This window comes from Salvia hispanica, chromosome 6 (assembly GCF_029641045.1).
Source record: "Salvia hispanica isolate PSC_SH4W2 chromosome 6, Shi_PSC_v1, whole genome shotgun sequence".
Lineage (NCBI taxonomy): Eukaryota > Viridiplantae > Streptophyta > Magnoliopsida > Lamiales > Lamiaceae > Salvia > Salvia hispanica.
Window position 1 is genome coordinate 46,875,065 of NC_142697.1, and position 20,921 is coordinate 46,895,985.

General features: G+C 38.8%; 2 protein-coding genes and 1 pseudogene across 3 annotated transcripts; 2 read left to right on the forward strand and 1 right to left on the reverse strand.

Moving 5' to 3' along the window:
- Positions 1-536: 536 nt before the first annotated feature.
- On the forward strand, positions 537-3,058 carry LOC148924033 (NAC domain-containing protein 78-like). The gene is made up of 2 exons (XM_089061284.1): positions 537-1,394; positions 2,774-3,058. Exon 1 carries the CDS (start codon positions 596-598, stop codon positions 1,388-1,390), a length of 795 nt encoding a protein of 264 aa, XP_088917410.1. The 5' UTR covers positions 537-595; the 3' UTR covers positions 1,391-1,394; positions 2,774-3,058.
- Positions 3,059-3,299: 241 nt separating this feature from the next.
- Positions 3,300-10,770, reverse strand: LOC125208164 (uncharacterized; annotated as a pseudogene). Its single transcript, XR_016132847.1, has 16 exons — positions 10,636-10,770; positions 10,401-10,492; positions 9,928-10,016; positions 9,724-9,850; positions 9,467-9,650; positions 9,051-9,196; positions 8,869-8,959; positions 8,035-8,093; positions 7,885-7,962; positions 7,462-7,545; positions 5,592-5,731; positions 5,035-5,161; positions 4,350-4,422; positions 4,036-4,121; positions 3,774-3,860; positions 3,300-3,656 (listed from the first exon to the last, which is right to left on the reverse strand). The product of XR_016132847.1 is annotated as an uncharacterized LOC125208164 (transcript).
- Positions 10,771-13,418: 2,648 nt separating this feature from the next.
- LOC148924034 (uncharacterized) lies at positions 13,419-15,368 on the forward strand. The gene is made up of 2 exons (XM_089061661.1): positions 13,419-14,789; positions 15,331-15,368. Exons 1-2 carry the CDS (start codon positions 13,535-13,537, stop codon positions 15,366-15,368), a joined length of 1,293 nt encoding a protein of 430 aa, XP_088917787.1. The 5' UTR covers positions 13,419-13,534.
- The last annotated feature ends 5,553 nt before the right edge of the window (positions 15,369-20,921 follow it).

The window sequence follows — 20,921 nt, forward strand, 5'->3', positions numbered from 1 at the left end:
AAAGTGAAGTGTATCAAATTTTCAGGGACGGACCGAAATGGTAATATGTATCAAATTTTCAGGGACAGAGGTAGTAACTTTTTACTCTCTCTTACTTTACTCTTTCTTACTTTTTTTCACTTTTTACTTTATTCTCTTTACCTTTTTCTCTTTCTTACTTTTTTATCTATTTATTTAAAACACTCAACATTCATTTCTTAAACTCCGTGCCGAAAAGTTTCGCCTCAACTATGAGGGAACGGAGGAAGTATAAATTAATCAGAGCTTCATTAGTTGTTTTATTATTAATTTACTGAAAATGGACAAATCACTGTTTATGAATTTTGAAAAATTAATAATGTAATAAAAAAATTTAGGTATCAGAATAAAAATAAAACATAAATAATTACATCCATACTTAATTAATGGTACTCACATAAATATTAAAATCATTGATGATTGAACTGGGGTGGGCCGAACCCATTTACTTTGAATAAGTAACTGATATTGGCCCAAAAAATGCTTGGAATCAGCACTATTTAGCTGGATCATTCATTCAGGGTTTAGGGTTAACGAAAACATTGAGGGAGAAAGCGGCGCAGAGAGAAAAAAAGCAATGGTGTTTCCGATGGATGAGTTCGTACCGACCGCGGAGATGCTGAACGCAAAGACGTTTCCGAGAGGAATTCAGTTCAAGCCGAGCGGGGAGCAGCTGATCGAAGACTTCCTGTTGCCGTGGGCCAAGGGAGAGAAGCTCGAATGGGAAGGCATCGCCGAGAAGCAGCTGTACGGCGAGAACTTCCCTTGCGAGCCGTGGAAGGTTTTCAGCGACATCGAGTCGGCTTATCATTCGAAGACGAGCACAGAGGAAGAGAAATTGGGGGAAATCAAGTACACCATCTGCGCCTTCACTACGCTTCTTAGGGATTCCAATTCCAAGAAGGTTTCTAGAAGCTCCGGGAATGGCACGTGGGTGGAACAAACAGGCCCTAAGAAGATCGTAAACTACACCATCGGCTGTATCATCGGCCATTCCAAAATGCTCGCATACGTACACTCCGGGGAGGCGGCGGAAATCGGCCAGTGGACTATGGAGGAGTACAGCCTCAGCGATGAATCTGTTAAGAAGAGCGGCCGATCAAATGCCGCCGATCTCGTCGTCTGTAAGATCACCAAAACGGTAAAGTCCCCAGTTGATGAAAAGAAGCTGATTGACTACACCACAGTTGATGAAGATGATGAAGATGAAGAGGATGAAGAGGGAAAGGGAGCCCGAGTTGATGAAGATGAAGAGGGAAAGGGAAAAGAGGGAAAGGGAGCCCGAGTTGATGAAGATGAAGAGGGAAAGGGAAAAGAGGGAAAGGGAGCCCCAGTTGATGAAGATGAAGAGGGAAAGGGAAAGGGAACCTGATGAGGTAGATCACTCTTTTATCATGCGTTTCAGGTTTTCATTATTTTGCATCAACATGTATCCAAACTGTTTGTAGAATTGTCACAATAGTCTCTCTCTTTATTTGTGTTTTTTGTTCATCTTCCAAGTTTCGTAATCTCATGATTTCAATTTGTTCTAAATACTTGGATAAACTTTTCAGTCAAAATGCTCTTTTGTATAAGTACCTTGTAATCAATCAGTGTGGATCCAGATCCACGATGCAAAAAAGCAAACAAATTTCATAAGTTATCTTCAGAGAAACCCTACTTGAAACGATATATCCTGCCGTGATCAGTGAATTTTAAATTTTTTTTATTTTTCTGGAATTGGGGATTTTGAATTTTGTGTTTTTTTTGGTGATCTTCGATTAATTAATTGATGGCTTAATGTTGTTTAGGGTTGCAATTTGATAATGGCGATTGGTATTTAAGTCTCTTGGCTTAAAAGGGGCACACTTTTGAAAATTGTAGTGAGTATATGATATCTATGTTTTACTCCTCTTGTTAGTGTTGTAGGATGAGAAATCAGGTTCCTAAATAATGCCCAGGAAACATTGGCTACTGCTATCCTAATATTCATTTTCCTTGTAATGTTGTCTACTTTGTTTTGCATATTCTATTCAATGCTTTTACAATGGATGCTTTGTAGAATTGATGTAGGTAGTGTGCTACTCGATTATTGCATGATAAACTGCTCTGCGCGATTATCAATTGTGCAAGTTTTTGTGCTTTACAGCAATAGGGTTGTGCCATATTTGAGATTAGGTTGCTTTTCATGGAATTGTAGCTAGTTAGATAGCTAGCTGATTGAACAGACATGCTTGAAGTTATGACTTATGTGTCCACTTCTCTTGCTACAGGGGTTCCTTGTAAGTGACCTTTTGTTCAGCTGTTTACTTACTGTGGTTTTTTTGTCGTCCTCTCATTAGTGTGCTACTTGATTGTTGTATAATTGATAACCTGCTCTGTGTGGTATACTCCATATGAATTGTGCAAGTTTTTGTGCTTTACAACAATATGGGTGTGCCATATTTGAGTAGGTTACCTTTTATGGAATTGTATATACATGTAACTAGCTACCAAGGTAGATTATTGAACAGACATGTTAGAAGTTACATCTTCATATCTCTTGCTGCTATTATATGTGGTTTTCGGTTTTCCTCACGATCATGCTTGATGAAGACTTTGCATCATTTGTATTAGGTTTTGTGTTTATCCTCATGATTTGCATGTTATGCATAATTATCTAAACAGTTTGTAGAATTGTCATAATAGTCTCTCTTTGTTTGTGTTTTTTTCTCAATACTATGAAAATTCAATACCGTTATAAGGAGATCTTGAATTTGCATTATGTTTTTTGCAGGTGGTGAGCATCATAATGAAATCTTCCAGTTGATGAAGAAGAAGGAAAGTGATGAAGAAGAAGGAAAGTGATAAGGAAAGTGATGAGTTAGATCTTTGGAATGTCATGATTTTAATTTGTTTAAAATACTTGGATCAACTTTCCAGTTCAAAATGCTCAGTTCAAAATGCTCTTTTGTATTGATTCAGATCTCTTATGATGATACTTGGATCAACTTTCCACTTCAAAATGCTCTTTTGTGTTAGTTCAGATCAACTTTCCACTTCAAAATGCTCTTTTGTGTTAGTTCATATCTCTTATGATGGTTTTCAGTTTTCTTTTCGATCAATTACAAATATGTTGTTATTGTTTGCGTACAACAAGTTAACAAATCATAATGTAAGCTAATTTTATGATTTTTTTGGAAATGTTTAATTTTTATAATCATGAACTTTTGTGAAGCTCTATCGACAGGAACATTTATGATAGTGGAGCTTCACAATGTTGTTATATATTCATAACATTGTTCTAATCGAGTCTTGCCGACTCTTCAGAAAGTTAGCATTTGGCATCCAAATAAGAAACATACAAACCAAGTAAATGCATTACTGCATACAATTTTGCAATTACAAATATGTTACTGTTAAAAAAAGATCCAAATTTTTGAAATACAAGCCTGGGATGAAGCAGCTTGATTTGTTTAATCCTACTTGTTTGTTGTAAACTATACAGATGCAGGCCATAGCTTGTCATAGCTTCTCCTAAGCAAAAGATGAATGATTCTTACATAAACATCGGTATATATACATTCATATTGCGAAAAATGCTTACTATTAGAGGAGATGCTGAGGCCTTCACCAACCTTCTAATCTTTGATTTCTTCTTGGTGATCCTCTTGACGTGGCTGAAATATAAACCAATCTTCGTTTTAGCATGAGCCTTGGCTTTATGTGCTTATGAACAGTTTCATTCGTATGAGGACAATCGAGAGATGAAAAAAATCTTGACATCAACAGTTCACCTCAAGCCAAGATCTATGACTTCATCAGAAGCTCCAATTTCCCCATCACCAAAATACGACTGAGCATTTTCCTCAATATGCTCCACCCTGCATAAAGTGCAGTCAGTCTAAATGTCAATTTTCATATCCATGAATGGGTACAAAGTAGCATTAATGGGCAGAAATAGGCTATCAGCAGATTTTGTGAGGTGAAATGCAAATTCAAGTCTACGAGAAGATCAGGACCAGTGGTAGGATGCATAGATTCAGAAGTGAGTCTTACTCAAAAATGTAGTTAACCATTATGCTCGCACTTTGCTTTATTCCCTTTTTGGATAGATCTTCCATCCAATTAATCCTTCCCACCATCTGTATCAACATTATGAGCTGTTGATTAGAATGAAGTTCTCCAACATTAATTCTGCTACTATATTTATTGATTTACATATATGTTTTTTGTTCTTCCCTTTTTTTCAATATGAGTTTATAGTAAAGAGTAGATATGGGATGTGAGATGTTTCAGAAAAACAGAAGAAAAGAAAGCACCACAAGTAGCAAAAAGAGGTGCTATTTGGAGATATAAGATGCATAACCAACCGCTCCATTTTGCAAGTGAAAATTTCCAACAGAATCCAGAGCCTTCCCTCTCTTCTTCTCTTGAAGAAGATACCTTCAGTCAAAGCATAAATGAGGATAAGATACTATAGCAACACAATAGAAAAAGACCCTGATGCATTGAAGCATGTCATCGTGATATTACTCAATATGACTTAAAACTAAAATAAAAGCTAAACTATGAAACCCTTCAAAAAAAGAAAAGCTAAGCTAAGAATGAATCAACTTTAGCATCCAATAACCTTAAATAACAGTTGAGATAATTGTTAAAAACAATTAGGACAAAAAATAACAGTGATGATAAACTACAAAATCAAGTATTGCTTTCGAATAAACTAACTTATTTGAATTGTATATTCTGAAATGAAATCAACTCAGCTCCCAACATAAGGTTGCAGAAATAAGTCAGAAGTAGAAATTAACGTTCAAATGTATTACAGAAATAGAAAGTGTCTGTAGTAACTATAATACTATAAATGAAATGATTTGCAGTGTTATATCATTAACCCGGATCAAGAATACAATGTTAAAACAAAACTCGAGACTATTAGGCTTAATGAGTATGAAACTATGAAATATTTCATCTAGCATCAAATACAAAATCTTCATTAATGTCATAAAAATGGAATAAAACAACACAGTAGCCTCTTCAGCTCATGAAACGCACCTGGCACAGAGCCTCATTAGAGGAATTCTCAGCACAGATGCCAACTTTTCTTAAATGAATCCACTTTTCACTTGAGGACAACAATTTCTGCAATACTTCCATCCCATTTTTTCCCATGGTAAGTTCTCTAAAGATAAGAAACGGAATTAAAAAGATGATATCTTTGTGAAGCTGACAATAGATAAGGTATAAATAGAGAATGAGAGATTAATTCTTCATGGAGAGTGCATTACAGTTCCTTAAGGTGGAGTGAAGAGAAAATAGATGTTATTATACCTTTAAGGAAGGACTGAAGGGGCAATTAAATATATAAAAACTTAGCACTAATAGAAAAAGTCATGTAAAAGTGAGATCAACATTAACCTGCCTGCCACATAAAAAGTTAAAAACTGACCCACAAGATGTCGCAAATATTATGCAGGTTCTATAATGATTCGTTGCAAGTGCAGTGAATCTAGTCAGATTATGTAGTAGATTTAGTGGTATGATGCTTTTTATAGCATGTAAAAACTAAAAAGAGATTTGGTGTTTTCGTAAAGCTTCACAGATAAGCTTACTTGGTAGCCTCGAGAAGTGCACTTTCTTCTTCAGGTGTTTGCAAGTTCTCACTGAAAGTTGAATCAGATATTTCAGTTGGTGCCAGTTTTGACAAAAGCCATTGCATGTAACCTGGTATAGGACTAAGTGTCGCAAATGTCTGCAGGGGATAAATTCTGCAACAAGAAAAAGGACTTAAAATATCATCATGCACTCTGCAGCTAATTTCACAATAAACCTGACAGAGTAAGAAAGAACCAACAAGAAAGCTCATTAAACGGCCCACTATATTGTGTGTAGCACAAAATGATCAAGCTTAAACATTTACTTGCCCATACTACCCTATGTGAGATAATATGAGGTGCTGTTGTTATGTCTTAAGTTAACCATGACACCTGGTTCGATACCTGTTTATAAATGTAGAATGAAGTTCCTTTCAAACAGTTTCTCAAGAAAATTTCCGGAAAGGTTCTGTTGGATTTGCATTTCTAGAATGGGTACAGCATTGAATTTCCCCTAGGTCCTAATCAGTACAACTGTATAAACTAGCCCAGCCTAATTCATACAAGAGATGGTTACAAATCTGTCTGGTAATATCTTGATATGAGCTCGAGTACGCGCCGGCGAGAGCATACGCATAATAAAAGAAAGTGTCGAGTGGGGTGTTTGAGAATGTGTTGCGCTAATTCTAGAATGAATCCAAGCCCAAAGAATCGAGAAAAGAGAAAGAAGAAGGCTGAAAATAGGTAAACTGACGTTCAGGCATTTCATCGAACATATGGAGTGCAGTTCTGTCTTGGCAGCCCAAATGCTTCGTATGGGCTCGGGAACGCGACGAAGGCTTATGGGGCCAAGCATGGGCCCCCAACAAATATTCATCTAGGCTGGGGTCGCGTGAAACAAAGGCAAGGAGAGGGAAATATGAGATTGAGATGAAGGGTTGAAGATAGGGTTGTTTGGAATTGTTTTTATTTCTTTAAAATTCAGATTCGTGTATCTTTTATGAAAGCTAAATCCCTCAAGGATAGAGCTGGATTAGGGCGTCTAGTTGTTAGGATTTAGTTAATCTCATTATTTTTCAATATCTTTTAGGATTAGATTATTTTCGTCACTTTTACGCCTAAAAATAGGTGGAGTTTTTGCATTGTTTTTCAGGGAGTTTTTGAGTAATAAGATTTCGTGTGTTTAGAGTCCAATCGATTCTGCATCTTCCTTGATTGATTTCTCGTAGCAAAGTGTTCGATTTCAATCAAGATTATCGACTTATTGTTCAATCTTCCACAGTTGAGCGTGGCGTCATTCAACTCCATCATACATCTCTATTGTTCACGACGTTTCTCATCAGTTCCATCACCAACCCGAGTCTCAACGACTCACCAACGTTCCAGTTCGTGTTCTTACTCCGAGGGCTGCCGGAATTTTAAGATCAGGTGTTGTTCCAGCACTGCACAACCTCGCGCACCAGCTGTTCGAAGAAAGGTGTCAAAGAGGGTTTTCCAAGTTGCTAAGTTGCTGACTGCATCAGCAAGTTTGCAATGTTCTGTGTGAGTTTTCAACCTTTGGGAACTCGTATTCGGGTCCGTTTCACATCCTGGGCACGTGAGTCTCGTTCGTGAATCTCGTCCGTAACGAGGCTCACATCATATCTCCTAGTGGATGTCGTTTTTTTTGCTGCATCGGAGCATAATGTAAATATTTCCCATAGAATTACTTATTTCTCTAGAAGATATTTTCGCCCCAAAAAGTGTTAAGAAATGAAGGGGGACATCATTAGCATAGGAATATAAGGGGAGAGATTGATTTGAGCCTAGGTTTTAACTTCCCATTTGAGGAAGTTAGATAAAAGTGTTACCTATCAAAATCGTAAAGTATCTAAAAGTACAAACTTACCGAAATTGTTGGCATGTCTCTTCTAACGACATCAATCACACGTTTTATTAGAAACTTTCCCAGGTTGATTCCAGATAAACCTGGCTGCAAATCACAGCAGTAAATTCATAAGAGAAACGTTTTCAAATCATGACATTCAAACTATTTATGAGGCAATGGTACTAAATCATGTTAAGTTTACTCTTGATTCTTGAAAGACTATCCAAGTGAAACATGACATGGGTGCACAAATAGTTGGTTGATGATAAAAGGTATTATTGATTTCCAGTGAAAGCATAAATTCTTTCAGATTTGTATCTACAGCTCAAAGAATTTTAAAGAGAATCATCTAGTCCAGTGAAGAGGAAGGTTGAAGGTTGAAGAAAAATATATTTTTGAAAATTTGCAAAATATTTTTGGAAGAAATTATGACATTCATATCACCTGAGTAGAAGAGATGGAATAAAAAAGTGCACATGTTGCCTCACATTCAGGTATTGGAGGATCATCCCATAGAACTTCCTGTAGAAATATTGTCATAAGTGAATAATAGCTTCAAATCCACACTATAGTATACGGCAGAAAAATGTTCACCTCTATTGTTTGAGCCACGTGCTTCATGTGTGCAACTTCAGTAAAAATTAATGGTTCGCCTGTAGAAAGAAATTATAACTCTAAAGTCTAAATATACAGAACCGCAACTTTTGTAAGTGCATATGGACTCAAGTTATGTAGTTAGGTTTAAACTATAATGTTGTCATAATTTGTACAATTTTTATTTTTATTTTAAGTAGGAGGAGAGGAGAGGAGGATTGAATTGAGACCTCTCCTTTTCATACGAGTGAGATCCACAGCTTGGTGTGTGAAGGCCGAAGAGACCATACTTTGTAGCAACTTTATATATCACATACCAATGAAATCTAATTGCGAAGGTATCTAATAAGTTTATACTTCCTATTAGATTCTGAAGGAATTACTATGAACAGTATTTTCCTTCAATTAATTACTAACAGAGGATATAATCATATCAAATTTTGTATGCACTATCATACATTTAAAATAGCACGAGATTATACGAAGTTATTTATTACTCCTGTATTAAGGTACTTATGAGTTGTAATATAGACATCTTATGGAATCCTTGTATTTAGAATTCTAACTCAAGCATTTAGGTAATCCCAAAATAAATCATTAAGATAATTAAGAAGAATTATTATTAAGAATTTTATTTACTGTAACTAAAATCAAATTGTTAAAAGTCTCTATAATTATTGTCTTTATTAGATGTTGAGAGGGATTTAAAATGCCAATTTTGCAAAATCTGAGTGAACTCATTCCGCATCTTCATTATCTACAGTGAGCATTATGAAAATATCCCTATCTACCAAGTCAGAATTTCAATGCACATGCATAAGAAAGAAAGTTAACCTGGAATCGCTGGGTGTAAGTACCCAAAACAGCGGCGTCCCATACCCAGTCTTCGCTTCAGATCTAAGAGATTACTGATTGGATGTACTGCCTACAAATGACCAGAGACGGGAGTCCCATATTTTAATGGAATACAGATGGGAGAAGTCAATGGAGAGTTTAGCCAATTACATGTAATCTACCTCATGTGTTACAATCTTTTCCAAAAGAGATGCTGAATCATCCCAAGTTATGTGATGAAGCTGAAGATTTGCAGGACTGAGCCATGTAATAAGCTTCTCTTTCAAGTAAAGAGTCCAATGCTCTCAGCACGGCAGTATTCTCCTCCCTTGAAAAATTAATAAAATATGTGCCCTTTTAGGAGTCCATAAGCAATTAAGTCCAACTTTTTCTTTATCATCTAATCATTCAATACACAATAATAGTAGTAAGTACGTTTTATCAATCTAATAGTAATTCACAAAAGCTAAATACCCCTTGCTCCTTTAATTTCTCTATTGCCCAACAAGAGTCAACTTCCATCCATGAAGTTTTCTCCTAGATCTAAAACGAAAGAGATGGAGAAAAGTGAAAGTGTAAATTTGGTGCATAACCTTATGCGAGAAAAGATAGTATGTCAGCCCTCATAGTTGATAAGAATCTTAGTCCTCCAGGGTGTGTGTTCAGCAGGTCAAAAAGAACTTCGTACATTGGCTTGAGCGATTCCCTCAAATTCCGCTCAATCCTGTAGAAAACAGAGAATGATCCCTTGCCTTCATGTGCATTTTCCAGCGGCTTATCACCTGAAAGAATCTAAAGGTTAAAAAGATTAGAACAATCGCAAAGAACAACTGGAACAAGAAATACCAATCTTACTGCTTGGAAGTTCAAGCCCAAGATATTGTTTCATCAAATCACGAACTTGCTTCCGATTAAGATCATATTCTCTAGCAAGTGCGAACAATAAAGCCCGACGGTTCTCATTGGGAAGGCCATAGTAACCCTGCATTCCTATTGTGAAATCAGTACCAAAAGATACTTAACAATAATTTGTTGGCATGTGCAGAAACTTTAACCCACCTCAGAAAAATCATCTAGCGCAACATCTAGAATCTCTGTCTTGTTCATTGACATAGCAGCATGCATTGATTGTTGCACTCTCACAAAATCTTTACAACATTCACTTCAAGAGTTAATTCCACTATATGTTTACTCTATATTAGCAAGGATCATACACAAAACTTGTTGTAAATTACTAGTAGTTAATGGAGCAGTGGAGACAATATGCAAACATCTAGTAGCTGATGGTAGTGCACCTATTGATTATTCCAGTAAATATGTATTTGAAAAAAAACATGGTAAATTCTGAATAATTTCCTAGGCAGGCCTTCTGAAACATGGTAAATTCTGAATAATGTGGCACGCTCCGGTGCCACATTAAAAACCACAAATATATATAAGATGCATCAGCACATACATAGCAAAAACAAGCATGCTTTCTCTGTGTGGTACAAATCAAATCACTCGAAAAAAATAACACTATAATCACATACGTGTGGAGAGTGGCGGAGGCCTCCTAGGAAGTAGAAACTTTGCCGTTCCTAACGCCATCGATTGGCGGGAATCGCATTTGATTCATTCTGTTCTGCTCATTCATACACACGGAATTCAGCAATCAAAAATCCGTGAAACACAAACAAAATAAATCAAACAATTACCAGATCAAATTGTTAAAAAAAAATAGGCATAATTGGGGCAGTAAATTGAGGTGAAAGCAACAAAACTTACAGTGGTTGTGGAAAGTGGGCGCATTCTAGCACGCATCAAAATGGAGAGAGTATTTGTTTAGTCAGAAAGTGGGCGCCCTCTAATTTTCTGAATTGTTCCACTCATTACAAATGATTGTGCTCGAATTAATTCGACCACGAGGCGGCCATTGAATGGTTTATTACGAAATTCTTTAAACTGAGATCTCGATGGTGCGGCTTTGACAATGGCGCGCCACCACCGACGCAGTTTTGGGCCTTTTGGCCTAACCAATTTCAAGGCCCAATATTCCGTGATTTGTCATATCGAAGGCCCAGATTTATATTTGGAGATAAATTTTAAAACAAAAAACTATTACACCGATCACTAGCTTTTATTAAAACAATATCACTACTCCTTTATGAATAGTCATCACTTTTTAATTATACATTTTCTATTTCACACTCACATAAAATTTTATTCATGAAATACTTTTAAAAACAAGTACTACTACTCCCTCTGTCCCACGTTACTTGAGTCACTTCTTTTTCGCATTCGTTTCGTTTTGAAAAAAATAATAAAAAATGATTAAAGTGGAGAAAAAATAAAGTAAAAAAGAGAATACTATAGTTAAGACTCTTCTGTATATTATTCTCTCTCTTACTTTTTTTTTCTCTCGACTTTAACTATTTATTATTATTTTTTCAAAACGAGTGCAAAAAAGAAATGACTTAAATAACGTGGAAGAGAGGGAGTATGTTTTTTCATTATAATAACATCACCATTATTAATCATGTGAATAATTTTTCCAATAACTCAAGAATATTTACAGTACTTAATTGTACTTACTTTTTCTTTCTTCTCCAAGATTACATCTTTCATCCTAATTCTGGTAACCCGGTATCCTAATTAATGTTCTTATTAATGTTATTTTTTAATGACCTGCGGCAGTAGCTGAAGATCACACTATTAAGGGAGTTTGATAAATAAACTAGATTCTCTCGTAATCAAGCTTCGAGTTGTAGGAGCATAGAACTTTATAGATTAGATGACATAACAAAGATATTTGCATTATAAACAAAACACAGCATGAATATTAGTACAAAGAAGCTTCAAAGTGAAACACGAATATAGTAGTAATAAGCAATTTACAGATTAACATGACTCAATTATATAAGCACGTTCGTTTTTCACAGTTATTGAGGAGAATTTGAGACTCTAGATCTATATATACTACTCCCTCCGTCCCAGTTTTATAGTCACAATTTGCCATAAAAGTCCGTCCCACATTTATAGTCACATTTAGAATTTTCCATATTTGGACATAAAATTTTACCCCATTATTCACTAAAATTACCCTCAAATGTCATTATTAACATAAAAATAAACCAAAACAAAAATTAAAAACCAAAAAGTCAACAAGGGACCCACCTTCAACCAACTCTCTTAATTTATTACACACTCCTTCATCTCACTTCATTTATTACACACTTCACCATCTCACTCTTCCATCTCACTTCATTTATTACACACTCCACCATCTCACTCTTCCATCTCACTTCATTTATTACACACTCCACCATCTCACTCTTCCATCTCACTTCATTTATTACACACTCCACCATCTCACTTCATTAATTACACACTCCACCAATTCCTTAAAACTCATGCCCTAACTAAATGTGACTATAAATGTGGAACGGAGGGAGTATTAGTTATTTAGTGTAATTGCGTAATTTTGTATTTTCATTATGAGATACTGTTACAGACGTGCTCCGTAACGAGGCCGGTTAACTAACTTCTCGGAGGGATAAGGTGATCGAACCTTCGACGTTCTCGAAAGATAGACCACGAATTGCTGATTTTCGGACGTTCTCCGACGAACAACATTTAGGAACGAAGATAATCTTCTTGTTGCTCAAGACAAGTTTAGGAAAAGTATTTCATTGATTAATTGGATTAATTGATTCCCCAATACAATGATATAATCTCTCCTATTTATAATAATAAGATACTACTACCCTAACTTAATGAGAAAGAAACAAATATCTAACAAAAATATGAAATATATGGTAAATCAAAATATAACTAAATAATTTGTAGATCCTAAAATATATGATTCGTATCAACTCCCCCACGGTTGAAATCCACCTTGTCCTCAAGGTGGGAACAACGACACGACGAAGAAACCCTCCGGGATCAAACGCACAAGACTGCCCTCTCTTTTTCAATATTTTCATAGTATTGCTGATTGTGGTCTTCTTCGTAACCAATTTTTCAGTCGCGACTCTAATCTCATTCTCAAATAACCCTTTCCTATATATCTTCCATTTTCACTTCATGGTCGTGCTTTTGACTCTCAAATGCAGGCTTGCCATCTTCAACAAGGCATAGAATCTCTATCTTCTTGATTTTTCTCTGCTTCCTCTCAGGTCTTAAATCTTTTTCTTTTGTCTCTAAACTGGATCCAAGAGCTTCAGGTCTTATCTCTTTCTCGATCAGCTTGTGAAAAGTGTTGTTGACCTCTATCTCTTTTTGATTCCCCACATTATTAAGTACGATTAACTTCTCTTCCCTCTTCTCTTCACTATCGTGCAAATATTGTTAAATAAAGAAAAGATTGTGAGCTGCCAATCACATTGATAATCCATATAATCAGGAAAAATAGAGTGATAGCATTAAATATAGATTGATATCATTGATACCATGCCTTGTATGTATTCGTATAACACCTATAAAAAGGTGCAATATGTGAAGTAGAGATCATCAAGGAATACACAATAAACACTCTTTTTCTCCTACATTCCTCCTAACCATGCCTGATATACATTTGAAGATGGTATCAGAGCAGGGGTGAGACTCAGAGTAGTCTCATCACTGTCTCGGACCAATCCCGAACCCTTTAACCAAAATCCGGCAGATCCTGCCAAAACCATAAACCATGTCAGAAAACGATGAACAACCAAAACCAACGGAAACAGAGCAATTTGCTCGAATGTTTGCCGAATTCATGCGCACAAGTATGGCGCACACCCAAAATCAAATAATCCCCCAAGAATCTCCACACAAACCAGAGTCTCAGAGAATTGATTCTTCACCGTTAGTCATCGGAGAAAGACTAAACGGCAAAAATTATTCCACTTGGGCGATTCTCATGAAGGCGGCAATCAGTGGGAGGGGTCTGATATCTCACATCACAGGAGTCCCAACCCCTCCGGCAAGGACCGGCCAAACCTTCGAGAGATGGCAGCAAGCGGATCACTGCGTATTTACATGGTTGATTCAGAATGTGGAACAAAAATTGGTCAGCCGTCTGACTCAATACCCAACGGCTAAGGAAATATGGACCAGCCTGGAAGTTACATATGCTAGCGGAGGCGACAAAATTCAAGTCTACGACCTGTACGCAAAGGCAATAACGTTAAAACAAAAGGAGGAATCTTTGGAGGACATATGGACAACTTTGAACGATCTATGGATCTCCATAGACCGGAGACAACCAAATCGGATGAAGTACGCCGAAGATATTGAAATATACCACACCGAGAAACAAGAACAGAGGCTGTTCCAGTTGCTTGTAGCCTTAAACGGCAAGTACGAGAACATCAAAAAGGAAATACTAAGGGTAGAACCACTTCCCTCGGTGGAGAATGCATACGCTATGCTCCGGCGAGAAGACACCAGATCCGCTGTCCTACAAGCAGGTGACTCCAGCACACAAGGGATTGGAGCTGGGTTAGCAGTGACCCATCCGTGGCAAAATCCGGCAGCACACCGCAACTCCTCTCAACGAAGCGGTGGCGGGAATGGAGGAAATTGGAGCAAACGGCCGGACGAAGACAAATCAAAATTGGTGTGTTCTCACTGTGGAAAGAAAAAGCACACACGGGAAACATGCTTTGAACTCCACGGCTACCCGGAGTGGTGGCAGGAGAGGAAGGCCAAGAACAATCCGTCACCGGCACCGTTCAGAGGGGGTCGGGCTGCTGCAGCTGTGGCGGGAGGAGAAGAAACACCCGCTGCCGCCGTCGGAAGCAACTCAGTGGCCAACCGAGGCAGCGGCGGACAGGGAACTGAGGGAATAGCCGTCGGGATAGCATCCGTCGCCAGAGGAGGCGGAGGCGGAGGCAGAGCACTTCCAGAACGGAGAGAATTTTTTGATGTGGAGGCGCCGAATGTGGGAGATGTGGGAGGAGGTAAATTAGGGTTTGAGAATTTATTCTCAAACCCCCCATTCTTTGAATTATACCAATTTAAACCCTACACTAAAAAAACTCCAAAAATTAGACCCCCAGACATTGATAAATTCCAAAGAGACCCCCGAAATGAAAATAAACCCCAAACCGACTCCCAAAATCACGAAAATCCCAAATCTGCCCCACTAATTTGTGAAAACAGATTTCAAGTGCTCGAAAATTTGCCTACGGCCTACGCCTTGTCTGTTTCATCCGAAAATAAAATGATAAATGGATTTTTGATTGCGGAGCTACTGACACCATTACTTACGATATCACTGATATATCTGATATGCATAGGGCACCGAAAAGTCATATTCAAACTGCAAGTGGAGAATTTACGTCTGTAGAAGGAGCAGGAACTGTCAGAATTTCACCCATTCTGACCTTATCCAACTGCTTATATGTTCCTTCCATGTCACACAAATTGTTATCAATCAGTCATGTGACAAAAGAATTAAATTGCACTCTCCTAATGCAACCAAACTTTTGCCTGTTGCAGGATATCAGGACAGGGGAAATTATTGGACGTGGCACTGAGCGGGACGGGCTGTATTACGTCGATGAGATAGCCCAACAAGGAACCGCCTTACTAACTCACGGATCTGTAAGTAGAGAGGCTTGGCTTTGGCATCGTCGCTTAGGACATCCTTCCACGGGTTATTTAAAAATTCTCTTTCCTAAATTTAATCAAGATATGTATTGTGAGACTTGTGTGTTGGCCAAGAGCCATAGACACTCTTATAAATCAAATAATACCCGGGTTGATTCTCCTTTTTCACTAGTTCATTCTGATGTGTGAGGCCCATCTCCAGTCGTGGGGGGACAAGGGTTCAAATATTTCCTTCTGTTTATAGATGATTGCACACGCATGACTTGGGTTTATTTTATGAAACAAAAAAATGAGGTTTTTGAACACTTTAGCCATTTCTATGCCCTTGTGCAAACCCAGTTTCAGAAAAATATAAAAATCCTTCGATCTGACAATGGGGGGGAATTTGTAAACTTAAAGATGAAAACCTTCTGTCATGATAAAGGCCTGGTTCACCAAACTACATGTCCATATACCCCAGAACAAAATGGTGTTTCTGAGAGAAAAAACCGCACTCTCCTAGAAATGGCTCGTGCTATGCTCATTGAATCAAATACCCCTAGATATTTTTGGCCTGAAGCCGTTGCAGCCTTCGCCTATCTAACGAACCGATTACCCTCTAGCTCCCTGGAACTCCACACCCCACTAGAAACTCTCTCAACACACGCCCAAATTCCTTTACCCTTGACACTTCAGCCTCGAGTGTTCGGATGCTCAGTTTTTGTCCATATACCGAAACATGAACGAACTAAACTATCACCTTGTGCCGTAAAATGTGTGTTTGTGGGATATGGGGCCTCTCAGAAAGGGTACCGTTGCTTCGACCCCAAGGCCAATCGCATGTTCACTACTCTGAACTGTGATTTTCTTGAGACAGACTATTTTTTTAACCACCTTAGCGGTCAGGGGGAGAGTAGTGATAGTGACCTACTAAGCCGGTTATCAAAGTCAGGTCCCTCCGCAGAAGTAGGGCCACCAGGGGAGCCCCTCAAAAACATCGAACAGATCTCTGAAATACAGCCCTCACTCGTCAGTGACACCATCCAAGGAAATCCTCTACTGATATCCACTGTAAGTACTTCTGATACATCTCCTGATCATGATGATAGTATTGATATTGATGCTACTACACATGGTGAAACTGACCATGAGACAGATATTGAGGGGGATTCTGACAACCAAAATGAACCAGAGATCTGTGATTTGGTGGAAGAACAAATGAGTGAAGGAGTTGGAGGATATAAACTACCACCAAGACCCAACAGAGGAGTCCCGCCAAAGAGATACAGCCCAGATGTTATAGGCAAAAAGGCCAAGTACTCAATAGTCAACATGGCCAAAGGACAACTCTCAGAAATGGCTCACGCATTTGAGGCAGCGCTATATGAAGAAGAAGAAATCCCCTGCACAGTAGAAGAAGCCTGGAGACACAAACATTGGCGAGAGGCAATGCTCAAAGAAATGGGGGCGTTAGAAAGAAACGGCACCTGGGAAAAATGCAAGATACCAGACGGAAAGAAGGCAGTTGGTTGCAAGTGGGTGTTCACTATCAAACGAAGGCCAGATGGTTCTATAGAAAGGTACAAGGCACGATTGGTAGCAAAGGGATACACACAAACCTATGGAGTAGACTATGACGACACTTTTTCCCCAGTAGCAAAGATGAACACCATCCGAGTGCTATTATCAGTTGCTGCAAATCGAGACTGGCCATTACACCAGTTTGATGTCACAAATGCTTTCCTCCATGGAGAATTGAAGAGGGAAGTATATATGGAGGCACCACCGGGATTTTCAGAGGGGTACAAGAAGGGAGAAGGATGTCGACTGAAGAAAACCTTGTACGGACTTAAGCAGTCCCCCAGGGTTTGGTTCGGAAGGTTCACCGAGGCTATGGCAAAGTATGGATTCAAACAAAGCCAGTCGGACCATTCGCTATTCCTAAAAAAACGAGATGGCCAAATGACTTGCTTGATCATCTATGTAGATGATATGATCATCACCGGAGATGATACAAAGGAGATCGAAAGACTCAAAGGGAGTTTATTCCAAGAATTTGAGATGAAGGATTTGGGGAGCCTTAAGTATTTTCTGGGAATAGAAGTGCTAAGATCAGAAGGAGGAATATTTTTAAGGCAGAAGAAGTACACTTTGGACATTCTAGCTGAGACAGGACTTCTGGACTGCAAGCCAGTCGACACACCTATCGTAGTAAACCATGGCCTACAAATCTCAGAAGGGGCAGAGCTAGCAAACCAAGGTAAATATCAGCGTTTGGTGGGAAAACTCATCTATCTCTCCCATACTAGACCTGATATTGCCTATGCAGTTGGAATTGTGAGTCAGTTTATGCATCAACCACAAAAGGATCATTATGAAGCTGCACTGAGAATTGTCAAATATCTCAAGGGAACAGTCGGACATGGAGTGATGTTCAGAAAAAATGGACATAAAGGGGTGTATGGATATACAGATGCTGATTGGGCAAGCAATCCAGTGGACAGGAAATCTACAACAGGCTATTTTACCTTTGTTGAAAGTAATCTAGTCACTTGGAGAAGCAAGAAACAAAAGGTGGTCGCACTATCCAGCGCTGAAGTAGAATTCAGAGGAATCAGGAACGGGCTAATGGAGATCTTGTGGCTACGAAGATTGATGAGAGAAATTGGACTGTCTCCAGAAACGAGCCAACTTTTTTGTGACAACAAAGCAACAATCAGCATATCTGAGAACCCAGTGCAACACGATAGAACCAAACATGTTGAAGTTGACAGACACTTCATCAAAGAAAACATTAAAAGTGGAGCTGTGGAACTACCATTTGCTCGGTCAGAGGATCAATTGGCAGATATTCTCACCAAAGCTGTGAACTCAAGAAGCTTCACAAGTGTACTGAACAAGTTGAGCTTTGGGGATCCCACCACTCAACTTGAGGGGGAGTGTTAAATAAAGAAAAGATTGTGAGCTGCCAATCACATTGATACTCCATATAATCAGGAAAAATAGAGTGATAGCATTAAATATAGATTGATATCATTGATACCATGCCTTGTATGTATTCGTATAACACCTATAAAAAGGGTGCAATATGTGAAGTAGAGATCATCAAGGAATACACAATAAACACTCTTTTTCTCCTACATTCCTCCTAACCATGCCTGATATACATTTGAAGAAATATTTCTCCAACTCCTTTTTCCTCGAGCTTGAGACATCACCTTGCAGTTGACGAGTAGAGGATGATAATGGAGCTTTCACGGATAGCGGTAGCAAGGGCTGACACGGTCTGGGGGCGGTGTAGGCGGCAGCTCAATAGTAGATGCTGTACTTGGCTGCATCAGCGGAAGATCAGATCGTAGCGGTGGCGGTGGTGCAGCAGCAGCGAGGGGTGGCGCTGCTGAGCAGCGGTGACTTGGCGGTGGCTGCTGGTCGAGCATGAGCTGCGGCAGTGGCTTTTGATCGAGCACTAGCTGCGGTTGTGGCGGGCTATGGGAGCTTGGGAACGTGAAGTGTTGGTTCCGCCTCTGGGGCTGCTGGCAGTCTCGCTGCCGGCCAGTATACACGTCGGGTGGGGATCGTGGCTGTTCATAAGGGGGAACAACGTATGGCTGATCATGGGTCGGGATTCCCCGTGATTGCCGCTGGCCGGGAGGGTCCCAGTAAATAGACCTGCGGGTCTGCACAAGCAACAAATGTTGAGACGGTGTAGGCGGCGTGTATTGTGGCGGTGGCTCCGGCAATGGAGGAGCGCGAATCTCTTCAACACGGCGACAGTGTGTTCGGGATGGCGGATCCCAGCAGGTTGGACGAGTGCGAATCTCTCCGCGGGAATCGTAGCACGCCTGATGTGCATACGTTGCTTTTGACGCAGGCAAGTTTGTCACACGCCTTTCGATTTTGTCACAACGTGATTCCAACCTGGAGATAGCGGCATCCAATTGATCGTACAGTTTTTCATAACACCCCAATCCGGTGTAGTTGCGTGACATGATGACGTTGAATGGTGACGGTGAAGCTCGGCAGATCGGTGTTGGTGAATAATTTGGGGGATATGGAAGAACGAAGATGGAGGATGAGTACGGGATGAAAGCACCAGTTGTTACAGACGTGCTCCGTAACGAGGCCGGTTAACTAACTTCTCGGAGGGATAAGATGATCGAACCTTCGACGTTCTCGAAAGATAGACCACGAATTGCTGATTTTCGGACGTTCTCCGACGAACAACAATTAGGAACGAAGATAATCTTCTTGTTGCTCAAGACAAGTTTAGGAAAAGTATTTCATTGATTAATTGGATTAATTGATTCCCCAATACAATGATATAATCTCTCCTATTTATAATAATAAGATACTACTACCCTAACTTAATGAGCAAGAAGCAAATATCTAACAAATATAGGAAATATATGGTAAATCAAAATTTAACTAAATAATTTGTAGATCCTAAAATATATGATTCGTATCAGATACTATTAGTTTTTAATTTTATTGTTCGCATATAAATGTGGGTTATGTGCATGAAGTATGTGCTAGCATTGTAAACCAATCCAAACCATGAGCTTTTGCAATTTGAAACTCCGCATTATTATAATTAAAAACAATTTCCGTCTTCTTAATCTTATACTCCATTTTATGTAATTATGATAAATAAAAGGGATAATTGCCATTAAAACACTATACAAAATTAGGGTCCATTTTGGTCCATCCTAACCTTTACTCCCTCCGTCCAGCTTTAGGAGTCCCGGTTTAGATAAATTAATAAAAAATGCATACAAAGTTTTAAAAGTGGATCACAACATCCACTACAACTAATAAAAAAATGTTAAAAGTGGGTCGGTTTCACGAGTGTGGAATGATGGTAAGCCGAAGGCAGGAGAGTCGGCGGTGATGTGCACCGAAGGGGAGTCGGCGGTGATGTGCACCTTATAAATGCATGTGGATTTTTCGGGCCTAAAGTCAACCCTAGGTATATATATGCCTAGGAAACGCCTCCAAACACAACCTACACGCCTTCAACCCCAAATATACTACTTTTTCACCTAGGAAGAAGAGAAGAACGAGCAGAGGACGAGTATTCATCGCAAGATTGAAGATGAGACCTCCAATCCGCTCAATCCAATTCTAGGAGTTTCTACCTTTAGTTTTATTCTTGTTCAAACAATGTTTTTGAATCTTTCTTTGAATATTTCTTTGACTTTTGTGTTGAACATGAGTAGCTAAATCCTTCGTAGAGTTCTACGGGGGAGATACAATGATTCTTATGTTTAATTGATTTCCTTTTTCTATGCCTTGGCTCATGTGGTTATTTTGATTTCTCCTGTGCTTATACATTTATTTGACTGATCACCTTATAAATGCATGTGGATTTTACTACAAGAACTGAGAAGTGAGTAGTTTAATTTGAAAGAGAAGAAATTGACGTCTTTGCCAATATAATCGAGAGATTTGAGCCTTTGAATGAAGCTAAGTATCTTAGGAGCTATTAGGAGTTGTTGCCTTAG

Excerpts from the sequence above, each read along its gene's own strand:
- LOC148924034 (XM_089061661.1), top strand. The coding sequence starts at position 13,535 with ATGTCAGAAAACGATGAACAACCAAAACCAACGGAAACAGAGCAATTT. Across the intron at positions 14,790-15,330 it reads TGTGGGAGATGTGGGAGGAG|GATATCAGGACAGGGGAAAT; the intron begins GTAAATTAGGGT and ends TGCCTGTTGCAG.
- LOC148924033 (XM_089061284.1), top strand. The coding sequence starts at position 596 with ATGGTGTTTCCGATGGATGAGTTCGTACCGACCGCGGAGATGCTGAAC.